General features: G+C 36.4%; 1 protein-coding gene across 3 annotated transcripts in view; it reads right to left on the bottom strand.

Annotated features, from left to right (window-relative positions):
* Positions 1 to 404: 404 nt before the first annotated feature.
* ebf1b (EBF transcription factor 1b) overlaps positions 405 to 14,576 on the bottom strand; it is a 112,128-nt gene continuing 97,956 nt past the window's right edge. The window contains exons 12-17 of one of the 3 annotated variants that reach the window (XM_057360604.1): positions 8,923 to 8,988; positions 8,576 to 8,738; positions 8,116 to 8,295; positions 6,287 to 6,481; positions 5,708 to 5,776; positions 405 to 3,863 (exon numbers count right to left, since the gene is read on the bottom strand). In XM_057360604.1, the coding sequence (XP_057216587.1) occupies positions 5,709 to 5,776; positions 6,287 to 6,481; positions 8,116 to 8,295; positions 8,576 to 8,738; positions 8,923 to 8,988 (672 nt within the window). In that variant the 3' untranslated portion in view covers positions 405 to 3,863; position 5,708. Of the gene's footprint in view, positions 3,864 to 5,707; positions 5,777 to 6,286; positions 6,482 to 8,115; positions 8,296 to 8,575; positions 8,754 to 8,922; positions 8,989 to 14,576 lie in introns of all 3 variants that reach the window. The other 2 variants (XM_057360603.1, XM_057360605.1) reach the window with 2 other exon arrangements.

Here is a 14,576-nt window from a genome sequence, read left to right on the forward strand (position 1 = left end):
AATCAAATAAAATAGCTACCATAGGCAAAATTGAAATACTTCCAATCAATGTTTAGCTTTATTGCTCACATTTAGTTTAACATAAATGTATTACTACACTGTAAAAAACAGTAAAAACTTTAATATTCCAGCTGCTGGGGCGACGGAAAAATATAGTTTTTTACTGTAAAATGTAATTTGTAAAGTACAATTACATGCTTTCCTTGTTATTTTACACCCATCTTGTAAATTTACAGTTAATTTCTGTACTTGAGAAATAAGCGTTAAATGCGTTAAAAATGTGTAAAACGGTAAAATTCCATGAAAGTACAGTTTATTACAGTGTAGAATTATACTATATAATAATGTACTGTAGTGTTTGATGTTAAAGAATAAATGTGATTCATAAGACAAAGAATGAACAATCACAGACAAGAGGAAACTTTAATTAAATATTGTGAAAGTCAAAAAGTTATTTTACAGTTCAAAGGTAATTAAAAAACGATCATCTTTACAGTAGTTTCTTTTTATAGTTTTCACCAGTATAACTGCCCACTGTAAGTCCAGTCTACAACAGAGTAATGCATTCAACAGGAATAATAACAGACATCAGGTCAGTGTGACATCCAATAAATCAATTGATAATCAAATGCTGATAACTGATTTATGCCCATTTTATAAAATCTTCAACAATGGGGAAAGCCGCGATTCAAAAAGAGAGAAATAAGCGACACAACTGACATACGTGTTTGGGGAAACAGTTCAATAGGCTACATGTAATGCAACAGAAAGTGATGGGATGAGAATCATTAAGACATGACATGTGAGTGTTATGGAATGAGATGTGTATGACTAAATGACTGTATAGACTCTTGTGCTGTTACTCCACAGTTTCACCTGTACTTCTTTTGTAATATGCAAACCATCTAAATACATTTCTTCAAAAATAAATAAATAATAAGACATTTGATTGTTGGTACACTTCCATGAGATAACCAGGGATTTATTGAGGAGGATTAAGAAACCAACTCTTGAGAAAAGGCAATGTTAGATTTTCTGTGCATTAAAACAATAACTCGCTTTCTTTCCGTGAGATCCCGGCAAGCGAAGATATGAAAGATATGCTATATTTATATTGTTTACCTGGTGAATATATTCTCATTAAAGTATACTGTATACTATTAAACAAATTTTGCCATCTGAAACAAAATATGTTACAAAATGCTAACAACACACAATTTCATTAACATAAACTCTAATCGCGATCGCGAATGGACTAGAAAAAACATGGTACTTTGACATACAAAATTGTTATACAAATGACATCTTAAAGTCACATTTACGGACAAAAAAAACATATCGCCAAAGAGTAAAAACGATGAAAATGCAGAAAGGACAACTGAAGCAGATTCAAGCGATACATACATGCATGATTCATATGGATATCCTACACATTTCTCTTCATGATCATACGTAGAAACCTCCGAGCTAAACTCTGAGATCTGCGTATGCCGTAAACATTAGATCAGTGACACTAGGTTGTTCAAAGCTGCCTTTTGACTCCATTCTGATGTATAAATATATTTTAACAAGGACTTTGGCTAAAAAAGAGGAGAAAATTACCAAATCAAACATATTTATCATTCTGTACAAAAACACACAAAAGTAATGGCTTCATCTATAGATGGTCAATTATTCATTGAAGGAGTATAGAGACTTCACAGTGCTAGAATGATTCTTGTATCAGCTCGAATGAACGTGAAATACTTTCATCGTCTCCTTCCACTATCTTTGAATCAGTCATGATCTGTTTGTGGGAGGAAGCACATTGCAAACTAAATGATTATCACAGTTTGTCTATAAAAGAAACAAAATGACTCAAAATGACATACAACAAATTTCTCTCTTCGGCACATTTGGATGCAACTAAACAAAAAATCCTTCATATTTCTTTGAATAAAGTAGATAGCAAGAGCTTTAAAAAAGCTTGGGGCTATTTGACCCCCTTGGCTCCATATCGTGTATTTGTGCAGAGTCTATTTTGTGTGACTATATGAGTAAGTGTTTGGTCTATACACTTTATAATGAGATAAGACTGGGGAGAGATGAGAATGAAATGTCTAATGCTGCCCTCAAGTCACATCAGAATGGTTTTTAGGAGACGAGTTCACGTGAACCCAAGAACCATAGATATGTGTACATAGATGCCACGTTGGAAGAGTTAACATTTGCGTTTCTGGCTTCCCTCACAGTTAAAAACCAATGGGTTTTCCATAACGCCACAACATTGTGTAGCTTCTGGTTGTAAAAAACACAAAGATTTAAATTTAGGAAGAAATGCGATAAGCGTTCATAGGTGAGAATGCGTTTGTTTGTGTTTTTATATCAAGTCAATATTTTACGTTTTTAAACTATGGTCACTTTTTAAAGTTGAGTTGACTAACACCTTCTTCTTGTTGTATTGCGTAGATTTAGCAATTACAATGCTTGAATCTACACAACAGGACGTAACATCTGCACTGCAAAAAAAAATGTAAGTTAACAGAATTTGACTGATTTTTTACAGATTTTTAATGTGTGTCCTAATTTTATGGAATTTTCCTGTGTTTTTTTTTTTTACAGATTTTAGACAGTCAAAACCAATAAATTACAGGAAAAGACTGCAAATTTACAAGAAAACGAGGAAAAAGTTTAATTTTACGGAATATTTCTGGTGCCCCAGATGCAGAAAAAGTCAGTTTTTTACAGGATTTTTTTGTTCAGTGTGGCCCAAAGAGAGTTCCTAATGAGGCATCTATGTATATATGTCTATGCAAACAACACTCATAATAACTGTGCCTGTGGAACACCTGTAGATTCAAAACTAATGTACACGTTTTGTTTACTGTAAAATGATGAATAGTACAGTTTCTCCATCCATGTCGATTATTCAGAGTGATATCTGCCGATGTCGTGAAAATTGCTTTTATCGACGATACCGATTATTGGCCGATATATCGGTGCATCTCCAATGAATAGTGTTCAAGAACTACTTTTTTTAACCAGCCATTTATTTCAAAAGTATGAAGTTGAACTGAAAGGCAGCATTATGTTGACTAATGGAACATGAGTGTAAAGGTCATGGCATGACAGCAACAATGCTCCATTTGGCAAACACAAATATTATGTGGTCTAAACCCAATGTCAAAGAGCAAACGACAATTTTTGTCGACAGTTTTAGGACTTAGTTTGAGGGTATTTAATTCACATTGCTGGCACATTTTATAGACTGGCTAATTGACATTAAGGACATTAGGGTGTCCTCAAAACCCAAAAGCAAGCATAGAAATTCAGTGGGACATTAACCTCCGCGAACATCACTGGTAATCCTTCATTCAGCATATAAAATCATAAATAGAAACCACTGCAATATCGTGTCATCTCATAAAAATGGCGGCACACACAAAAACACACAAATCCGATGGCAAATCAATAACTGTTAAGGTTGTTTCTTAAATAAATAGACCTCTCATGTAATAGTTCAGATAGGGCGGGTAAGCTTTGCCTGTGCTGTGCCTCTTATCTTAAAAAGTGTCTACAAGGTGAGTACAAACATTAAAACAGGGAGGTACAATAGTTCAGTTCAATGTTTTTTTTTCTCTCTCGTATTGTTCTTCCTCTAGTTCAAAGCAGATTGTGTTTAAAAAGGGCCTGAGTTTGTCGGTTTTCATCCTTCAGAGCAGGACTGCGGGGTCAGTCCCGTGCCGGAGTCTTCTGCACACGCTCGGTGAGACCAGTGGCACGACAGAGCGTTTCATCTTTCTGTCTGTCTACACACAAACACACACACATGCACGCACACACAAACACACCCTACATGGGAGGAACAATCATCCCAGGGATCACTGTGAAGAGAGAGAGAGACATAACATGTTAATTCACTCTAATCTATTAAGCATTCCATTATTGAAATAGATGTGCCAATAAAAGGAAGTGTGAGTGATTGAAACATGACAACCATGTGAAGCTGAAATGGAGTTGTAAAGATGCACACAGTTACAGAGATAAAGACTCATCAAGATCTCATTTGTGAGTTTTCTTTCCTGTGAGTTGTTTAATATTTTCCACATATAATAACTCTTTAAACAAGGCAATCTGTTTCCACATCTGCGTAACAAACCGCTGGCCTTTGAGATGAGGGATAAATATATATATATATGTCTTCTCAGCATCAGTGCAGAATTGGCAGAAATGAGACACTTGAAACGCTTGATTAAAACTGTTTGAAGCAACTCCTAATCGTCTGCAAACAGTTTGTGTCATTGTTCTGGCTTTGTAAGGCCATGGATCATTCCAGTTTGAAACGGGTGGGAAGCTTGTCAACACGTGAAAAACAGTGGTCACATGCCTTTCAAAAAGCTGGCAACATCCAATTATACTGATCTACGATTTAAGGTATTAAAATAAATAAATAAAAATAATTCTTTAGCCAGCATCACTTATGGCTTATGAAAGCATGAAAAATAAAATATCATGTCTATTTATCTATTTTATTGTTACTTTATTTTTGTTTATTTTAAATTGTTATTTAATTGTTCTTTTTTTGTTAATGTATTTACATTTTATGTTATTTTGAATTGTTATTTTGTTGTTTATTTTTATTGGTATTTTTATTATTTGGATTGTTATTTTATTGTGTATTTTATTGTTACATTACTTATATTACGTTTATTGTTATATTCCTTTTTTGTTTCATTTGGATTGTTATTTTATTGTTATGTTTTGTTTATTTTACATTGTTATGTTATTGTTTTATTTTGGATTGTAATTATTTGTTTAGTTTGGATTGTTATTTTATTCTAATAGTTTTGTTTATTTTGGATTGTAATTTTTTGTTTATTTTGTTTTGTTATTTTATGTTTATTGTTATTTTATTTTAAGTTAGGCCAACATGGAGTTTGGTCGACACATTTTTAAAGCTTAAAAAAATGCTTAGTGCTGCAGATCTGACTCAGCATGAGTTGGCAAATGCTGACGGAGGTGACATGCATTAGTGCATGCAAACACGCACAAACATCGACACTCAAAAATGATACACACACAGACATTAGTCGGGTGGACATGTCTACAAAACTACAATTTCGCTTTCTAACATGCAAATAATGACACGATAAGATGTTAAAGTGGAATATGACATAATAAAGCAATAAGCCCCGCGAAGCAGTGGGTTACAGTGCATTTTATACACTGTAGGTAAACAATATAAAGGTAAACAATATAAAATGCACTGTAACCCAATGCTTCGCGGGGCTTATTGCTTTTATAAAACGGTTATTCCATATGCTTAACAAGGTTTCATAAGATAAAGTAAATAAAATAATATTTAGGCTATGTGGTGCGGTCAGCCGTTATATATTGGGGTATTTTATAACGGCTTAGAACTCCGCTCAGCCAATCAGAATCAAGGACCAGAACTGACCGTTTTATAAGGGCCAATAACTCCCACTACTGCAAGTTAAAGTTGTTGTTCTGGGCTGACTGGAATTGTAAGTGTTTTTGAAGCACTTTTCAGGAAGATATTATCTGTTGATTTGACATATTTGACAAGCTCTTATTCTCATTCATTTAAATTCTTTACAATCTGCAGAGTTGCAGGGGTGAAAATTCTTTGTTGTTTTCCTAAACAATCATATGTTTTTGTAGAAATGAGATGGCATAAATATGAGAGCAGTATGGAGGAGTAACATACTTCAGGAGAAGGCCAGGCCCTGGAGTGCGCTGGCTGTGGAGTACTTGTTAGAGTCGACAAAAGACTGATCTGAGAACAGGGGTAGAGAAAAGAGGAAAGAAAGAGAGAGTGGTTAATATCTGATGGGTGAGTATTTGGTCAAAGAAGGGTTAGACATTCATGCTGCTACACTAGTTTACTATATCTACACTCTTGAAAAAAAGGTGCTTATAAGGTTCTTCACAGCGATGCCATAGAAGAACCATTTTTGGTTCCACAAAGAACCATTCAGACAAAGTTTCTTTAAAGAACCATCTCTTTCTTACTTTTTATAATCGGAAGAAAAATTTTTTCGCCACGAAGAACCTTTTGTGAAACAGAAATGTTCTTCAGATGTTAAAGGTTCTTTATGGAACCAAAAGGTTCTACCAAAGAACCATTTGAAGCACCTTTTTTTTAAGCGTGTAGAGTGAAATTCTCACAAAAAGTACACCCACAGAAAATCTCTGCATTGCGTTGGTTTATAGGTGAGCAATGGCGCCATCCCTTTTGAATATTTCAAAAATGTCTGACATCATCACTGCCGATAAAATATGTTACCTTGGAGACCGTTTCCATTGGTGCTGGTGCATGTGGGCGGAGGCGATGACTGAGGCCGGACGACAGGAGCGAAGGCGCTCTTCTGCTTGACAGCTGAAACCATGTTTGCTGGAGAGAAGGAGAAGATGCCAGAGGAACTGCTGCAGTTTGACGGCAGGCTGGTGGACGAGGCCATGGTGGGACTGGACGGGACAACTGCAGGAATACACAAAGTTAGGTTAAGAAAGAGATCCACAGGTTAACTTTTGGTTTGAGAGTAACTTTGGGGAGTCACAGAAACAACTTTACTGTTCTGCATTCGAGAACATTTTAATCTTGAAGTTATTTACACATTCAAGTACACTGTGAAAAACTACTACTAGGATTTACTTAATTTTTAAAACAGTGTTTTTTTGTTGTTGTTATTCGTGCAAGTTTTGCACACAGTTATTTTAAGTAAAAATTACTTTTAAAAATGTGTAAATAAAATAAACTTAAAAACACAAATAAACACTTTTTTTTTTTATAATACTTTTTAACATTGCAGGATGTTAGTAGTGGAATTGAATTGTTTCGCCTTTAATCACTTGATTGATTTAATCACTTCAGTCTTTCGTTCAGAAGACAAAATGAAACGTGTCTTTGCAGTGAAACCCGAACAACGTTTTGTTTCGTGAATACGAACTCTTCTCAAGAAAGCCATCGGAGGATAAAGTGGGCAGAGCTGGATTGCTAACTTCCTTCATGTTTGTGTCTTTTGGAAGATTTATTGTCACATTTCTCCTCAGACACACAGTCCTCACTTCTCAAGTAATAATTAAGCCAAACAAACACAAGTCTCTGAAAGTTCCCAATTCTTTTGTCTCTCACCCCGTCTGGTTAATTGGAAAGATGGAGCAATTAAGAACGAGCGGGATAAATAACAGCTGGAGGGAGGTGGCGCTGTCAGACGAGTGGCCGGGAGAAAGAAAAGGCAGAGCCCGAGCATTGTGGAAATTCTCATTTGGGAATTCGATCAGACCTCCAGGCCCATACTGTCAGACATCCGGCAACATTGTGCATCAAACACAGAAGTTTGTTCGGGAACTGTGAATTCTGCTGTGAACTATGAATTAAACTGTCCTTCTGTCACACTTCACTCTCTTTTTGAACAATTATGCAAAAACTCAACTATTTCATGATTAGTTCTGCTCCTCTAGTCTGAGAGACGCATGACGTTTCCAGAACGCTGATATTTTGTATAAATACTGGAACATTTCAGTGTTTGTGTCACTGGGTTGTCTATGTTTGCAATGTCTGTATTATCTTTCAAACGTTTTGTTGACAGAGCACAAATAAACAAGACTTTCTTGCTCACTGTATAAAGCGATATCATCATGCTATTGAACTGTACTGAACAGTAGCGCTAATATTTTGTGCTGATATTCACTACAACAGCATTCTTGCTATTGAAACAATTCATAATTTACGTAAATTAATATTCATATTATTATTCATTATTCATTATTCATTATTACGGTCCAATGCTTTTTTTCATGTTGGCAAATATATCACTATTCCAGTCAAAAATGAAATAGCTTGTTCTACAATACCTGTACTGTACTGTATTCTACCTCTTTCTGTGTTTTTCTTTAATCCTGTAAAGCTGCTTTGAAAAAAAAATGCACATTGTAAAAATCGCTATAAATAAAGTTGAACTGAATTGGAAACACAGAACCCAGAAAAGTTCAAACGTACAAAAATGAATTTGGGAACACATAAAATGGAATTAGGTAAATAACTGACTTCACGGGGCCCTACAATTGTTATCGAGCAGTTGTTGTTGTTTATTAACGTAGCTTGATACTCACTGGCATATGGTGAGTTGGCGGCGGAGCCGTTCAGGAAACCCGGCGAGCCGGTCAGGTTGGTCATGGCACTGTTGCCGTAGCCGTTCATGCTGGTGGAGACCGTACTGTAAGTGCTCTGTTGAGGGGTGGAGCTCGGCACATAACCGTGTGGAGATACACTACTTGTGTTACGAGAGTAACCTGCAGTCAGACGCGAAGAAAACAATTAGAAAAGTGGTCTAATAGTACAATAAACTTGAAACATACTGTACAGTGGTACATAATGATATTCCGTGATATTTCAAAGAATACCAAAATATATCAAATAAACTATATTAAATCAAACTGTTAACAAAAATGGATTCAGAGAATCTCTTATTAATAATAATAATAATAATAATTGAAACAAAATATTTTCACTTTATACAGCATTTGTTGTACAGTATATGTATGAAAGAGCATGAGAGAAAGAATATCTCACCCTGGTTTCCGCCCTGAGACGACTCTGAGACGTTAACAGCGAGCTGTCCAGTGAAGGAGTTCACTCCCATCATGCTCGCGTGGACGGAGCTGTTGGTCAGGCCGGTCAGCTGGTTGTGGTTTCGTGGCACATTGTACAAGGCCTCAGCAATGTCCGCTGCTCGCTTAAGAATGATTTCCTAAAGAAAAATGATCCATCATCTCCCAAATTTACACTTTAATTAGAAATATGAGCGGGTCCTTAACTACAGACACTCGAATGTCCCAGAGATTGAGTATTGAGTGCTCAGTGTGAATGGAAATCATATACGCATCAAGTATCAATAATAATGTGCAATTTGTCTTCACCTGGTTGTTATGTGGCATCCCATAAAGTGCTTCCACCAAATCGGCGGCTCTCTTCAAAATCACTTCCTGTATTCATAAAAAAAGGGGGAAAAACACACACATTGAGACCCAGTTCCATCCCAAGTTCATTCTTTCACATTTTACAGTTCATAATACTTGTGACTTAACAATGTGATGTTCTTTTTCAGAGATGAAAAAACGCTGCATTGAATAACATCGCAGCCAAGTGGAACACATGGAGATGATGTTTGCTCAATTGTTCAGTGTCTGTCAGGATGAAAAAGTGCAGTATTTCAGCAAACATCTGCTTTGCGTTGGGGAAGGACAATGCGATCTATGTTTGCAGCGAAGGTCACTCGGTTTCATAGCGCTGGGCAATAACTCAGCTGAAAGCCAGCGCTCATAAGAGCTCTTGTGATGACGGTACATCAGAGATGGAATCGATGTGTTCCCGCTAATGAGAAGTAATTACTTTAACATAAGCTTTTCTGTGCAGTCACATGACGGGGGAGAAGGGCGGCGGGTATCATGATTGTTTAAGTGCTACGGCTGAAAAACATTAGCGGCCTTGGCGTTCTTTTTATTATGTGATGATGTGGTTCGTGCAATCTCCACATTATCAAGCTAGCATGTGGTGTATTAGCATGGGAGAAGTGCATTATATCGCCCTCTTAACCAGAATGCTTCCGATATCATCTTATTCTTTTTATATTTTCGATTTATTCAGCCTCGTGTTGCTCAAAACCTGTATGACTTTCTTCTGTGAAACACTAAAGAAGATATTTTGAGAAATGACTCAGTGGTATTGTGTACATTCAGTGAAAATCAATGTTGTTTGGTTACCAACGTTCTTCAAAATATCTTCCTTTCTGTTCTGCACAAGAAAGTCATACAAGTTTTAATAGACATGAGGGTGAGTGCAGAAATGATAACATCATTTTTCACTTTTGGGTGAACTATCCCTTTAATGATTTTAAGGTAACGTTACTTCAACGTTACGTCAACGTTATGTCAACGTTAAACTAAAAAATTAGAAGTAACCTAGCTAAAAAGTGCTGCAAATTTCATATTTGAGTCACATTTTTCATGTTTTTCCTTTTATAAGATCACATGATAAATAAAAAACATGTTTGGTGCAACTCATAACACAAGCATAGCTCAATTTTATATATATATTTTTAAATAAAACTATTCTTAGATTATTGTCACATTTTTAAACCATTACTGTACAAACTGTCACATTCATATAAATGTTATGTCACAGCTAAATTTTGCAATAAAAAAAGAATCATTTGCAAAATCATTTATACATCAATACAACTGTTTCACTTGAAAGACCCATTCGTTTAACATGCGATTAGGAATTTTCGTCTGACTGTTCTCGCGGTTCTCGAGCATGTATCGTTTTCACATTTCTCTGTCATGTACGTGTGCACGTGGAAGGTTTTAAGGAGAAGTTAATGCAGAAGGGCACTGTTCCAGCTAACAGAGTGACAGGCAGAAAATTGCTCCCCCCGCATGCAACCTTCACCAGGATCTAACCCTTTAGCATGTGTGTGAGCGCTCTGTTGGAACATATTGCCTCTCAATCAGCCGTGGGGTGTGTCGCCTCGCGTGCAGACGCTCGCACACAAACAAAACATGACGGGGGGTCAGGCGAGCCATGAGGAGTTTAGTGCGCTGTCCAAGGTGCTAAATTCACTCAATTATGGCCGTTCTGGCACTGTGTTAACCTCTCATTATCATCACGGGGAGCCGCTCGAGCGATAGATCCTGCGGCGAGAAAGCGAGGAGGCGGAGTAGGGACCCTCTGCAGCCCAGAGGCGGGGAGCGCGAAAGGGATACGGGCGAGCGAAAGGCCCTTGAATGAAGGAGGGGAGGCCTGGAGGCGGCGAATTCCCCGAACGTGTGTATACAGCCAAAACATCAATCAGGTGCGGTGGAAAAGATGAGGAACAGAGGTGGATGATGAATATTGCGGCGCAAAAACACCGAACTCTATATATCACGCTGGTTAAAATATAATAAGCAAGTTTTTCATGTCTCTGGACCAGGTGCTGAAACTCATTCGTAAAAGTCAAAAAGCCATCAAATCGGTGGGGAAATCATAACTTGGTTACTTTTCCAACAAAGATACCGTCATCATTACAAACTATCACTTGTAAACCTCACACTCCTAAAATAGTGGCTCTTCGATGGGTTTTAGGGTCTTTTTTTGTACAGTGTAGTGTTCTTGAGTTGGCTGTATGGTAACAATAGGGTTGAAAAGACAACTCATATCAAACACCTTTAACAACCCATAATGGCCATGTAAATGTTTAATAATAGTCACCCCACATCTCCCGACATTGGCTTTGCTCTAAACCTATTACAGGAAGTGACACGCATGTATTGATCATGATTTTGAAAGTGATACAACTGATACACGTTTTACTAATGCACGCTGTCCGGATGATTAGATCAGCTCTGATGCAGCATGACATCATCATGTACAGCACTTTTACAGTAACAATATGACAACATAGTTTGGTCACAACAAGATATCAGAAAATCTGAGTTGCTTTCGAGGAAACAACCTACATTTTTGTTTGACAATTTTGCAATCGTCAAGTCTTGGTTCTCAGTGGTTCCCACGTATCTTCATTTCTTAAATTTTAGTCTGTTCATCACACTAAACGTTCAAATAACTTTGCAACACTTTGAATATAGTGCATAAGTTGTAAGGACAAGTTCGTAGTGCTTTATTGGCGCTTGCTAGCTGGTGGTCACTGTATACATTCATTACATATATTCAAAATACTGAAATATACCAAGGGTCTTGAAAAGGGGGTGTGTCACCCCGTGGTACTCTGTACTCCAATGACAGTATTGTTTAATATCAAACTAGTTTGAAATTAGTTGATATTAACTAAAGTGAAATTAGTTGATAAGTTTATAATAAACATTAAAACTAGAGATGCACCGATATATCGGCCAATAATCGGGATGATCAGGGCCGATATATCCTGTCAATCAAAAGAGGACAGGTAAATGCAAAACATTTTCTATATACAGAGCACACATTTAAAGAAACATCACCAGTTTGATGTTTAGAATTAATATTAATGATATGAATTAATAACATTCAGAAAGTTAAGAAATATTCATTTAATCTTCAGAATCGGTATCGGCAGATATCACTCTGAATAATCGGCTATCGGTGCATCTTTAATTAAAATCTATTTAAAATAAGAGGCATAAAATTACCACATTAGATAATACATAATAAGTCAAATAAAACATTATGTATTGTATTATATTTTCCTTATCATGTGACTTTGAATACTGTAATTGTTTTAATATGTATGTAATGTATAAGCATCGTAACAAAGTGTATAAATCAATTTATAGTCAGGTTTAAAATTCTGTGGTTCCCTGAAAAAGGTGTAATTCCAACAATTCAACAATGATTCAAAAACAAATCAATGCAGATAAACAGCTGTAATAAAAAAGATTTAAAATGGTCAGTTTGTGTTGGTACTGTAGATGACATCATAACAGAAGCAGGACTCATTGTCAGTGTTGATATCCAGCAAAGCATTCAAACTTCTGTCATCCTCTCTAATCCTTTCATACGGGCTACTACACCGTCTGTCCTACAGTACTGCTTTTCTGTCTGTGTCTGGGTTTGAGCTCAGAATAATACAGCTTCCATATGAATCACATCTGATTGTATTGTACATGAGATTACAAAGTCAAATATCACTTTGGACTGAAAAATATACCAGACACTTTTCAAAGCTTATTGGCAATGTAATGACTGTCATGCTTTGCTGATGACAAGTGACTTATGTAAGTGTCAAAATGTGGGGAAATAAATGAAGAGTTTGGTTCCAAAATGAGACTCATAACTCAAAAATCATGTTTTTTATTGTGCATTCCAATTGATATCAATCAAACGGCAGTTGGTGTGTTTTGATTTAAGCCATGATAACTCAAGAAATACAGCTAACTAACACAATAAAACACAATAAAAACTCATTTTGGAACCAAACTCTTCAAATATATTGCATGCATTTTTTTGCAAATAGAGCAGTTTTTGGAGAACAAAGGTGCTTCATATTTGAAAACATGAAAAGAGGAGGCAATTTGGCACCACTGTGTGAATTTAAACATTTCTCTTGTACTTAAAATCTCATAAATAACAAATATAGGCTAATGCATTCATATTAAGACTAAAAATGCTTACCAAAGCTTCATTGTTTTGTGAAGGTGAATGCATACCTTTATAATATATATTTTAGCTTGTGTTCTTATGTTCCTGTGTGTGTGTGTCTGTGTGTGTGTGTGTGTGTGTGTGTGTGTGTGTGTGTGTGTGTGTGCGTGTGTGCGTGTGTGCGTGTGTGTGTGTGTGTGCGTGTGTGTGTGTGTGTGTGCGTGTGTGTGTGTGCGTGTGCGTGTGTGTGTGTATCCCGGTGGGGAACTAAACCTGAACGCACACCAACACATGGAGACTCGTGTCACTCGTGGCAAAAAAGCTTATAAATTGTACAGAACAATATTTTTTTTAAATCTAAAAATACTAAAAGTTTTCTATGATCTTTAGGTTTAGGGGTAGGGTTAGGGATAGGGGATAAAATATAGTTTGTACAGTATAAAAAACATTACGCCTATGGACTGTCCCCACGGAGATAGTAAACCAGACATGTGCGTGCGCGTGCATGCGTGCACGTGTATAAAGATACTTAACACTCTCAAAAATGGTGCACTATAGTACTAAAAGTGGTTCTTGGCTTGTAATCGTAGGAGAACCACTTAAAGTGCTATATAGAACCATATCTTGGTTCTTTAGAGGTTCTTTAGCGGTTGTCTGGGAAAACTGAGGTGCTATATAGAACCTCGAAAGAACCAAGATATGGTTCTATATAGCACTTAAAGTGGTTCCCCTATCATTACCAGCCAAGAACCACATTTATTTTAGAGTGATATTAACCATGCTTTGGGGCATTTAGAGACATTAAAAAAATTAAAATAAAAAAATTATAATAGTACCAAAGGTATTTCTATACAGTATATTTGGGGACCAAATGTTAGTTAAATATGATTTAAACTAGCCTTGGGGCATTATCATTAAAAATATGAAAAAATTAATTAAGATAAAAATGTATTTAACAAATATTAAAAAATTATTAATACTAAAGGTATTCTAAAATAGGCCAAAAATGGAGTTAGGGCAAATCTAATGTACTTATAATTAGCTTCAAAGTAAAGCAATAGAACTCCATGATATGTCCTCACTTACAGTTACATTTATTCATAAAGCAGCTTACGAATGAGAGAACATTAATCATTTTGTCTAAGGAACCAACAATAAGAAACAAGCAACCAAAAGCATTGTCCTCATAGCCTACAACTCTAAGTGAATGAGTGAGTGTGTGCGGCAGGCGCTCTCCCTGTCGTCGCTGTGTTTGGCTGCTATGATTGAGGTGAGCAGTTGAAAAGAGAGCCCGTCAACAAACTGTTATTACCTCAATAAGGATGAGAAAATCGATGGGGCAGAGAGGAACATAACGTGCGTGTGTGTGTGCGTGTGTGTGCGTGTGTGTGTGTGTGTGCGTGTGTGTGTGTGTGTGTGTGTGTGTGTGTGTGTGTGTGTGTGTGTGTGTGTGTGTGTG

The sequence above is a fragment of the Triplophysa rosa genome, linkage group LG19 (genome assembly GCF_024868665.1).
Source record: "Triplophysa rosa linkage group LG19, Trosa_1v2, whole genome shotgun sequence".
Classification (NCBI taxonomy): domain Eukaryota; kingdom Metazoa; phylum Chordata; class Actinopteri; order Cypriniformes; family Nemacheilidae; genus Triplophysa; species Triplophysa rosa.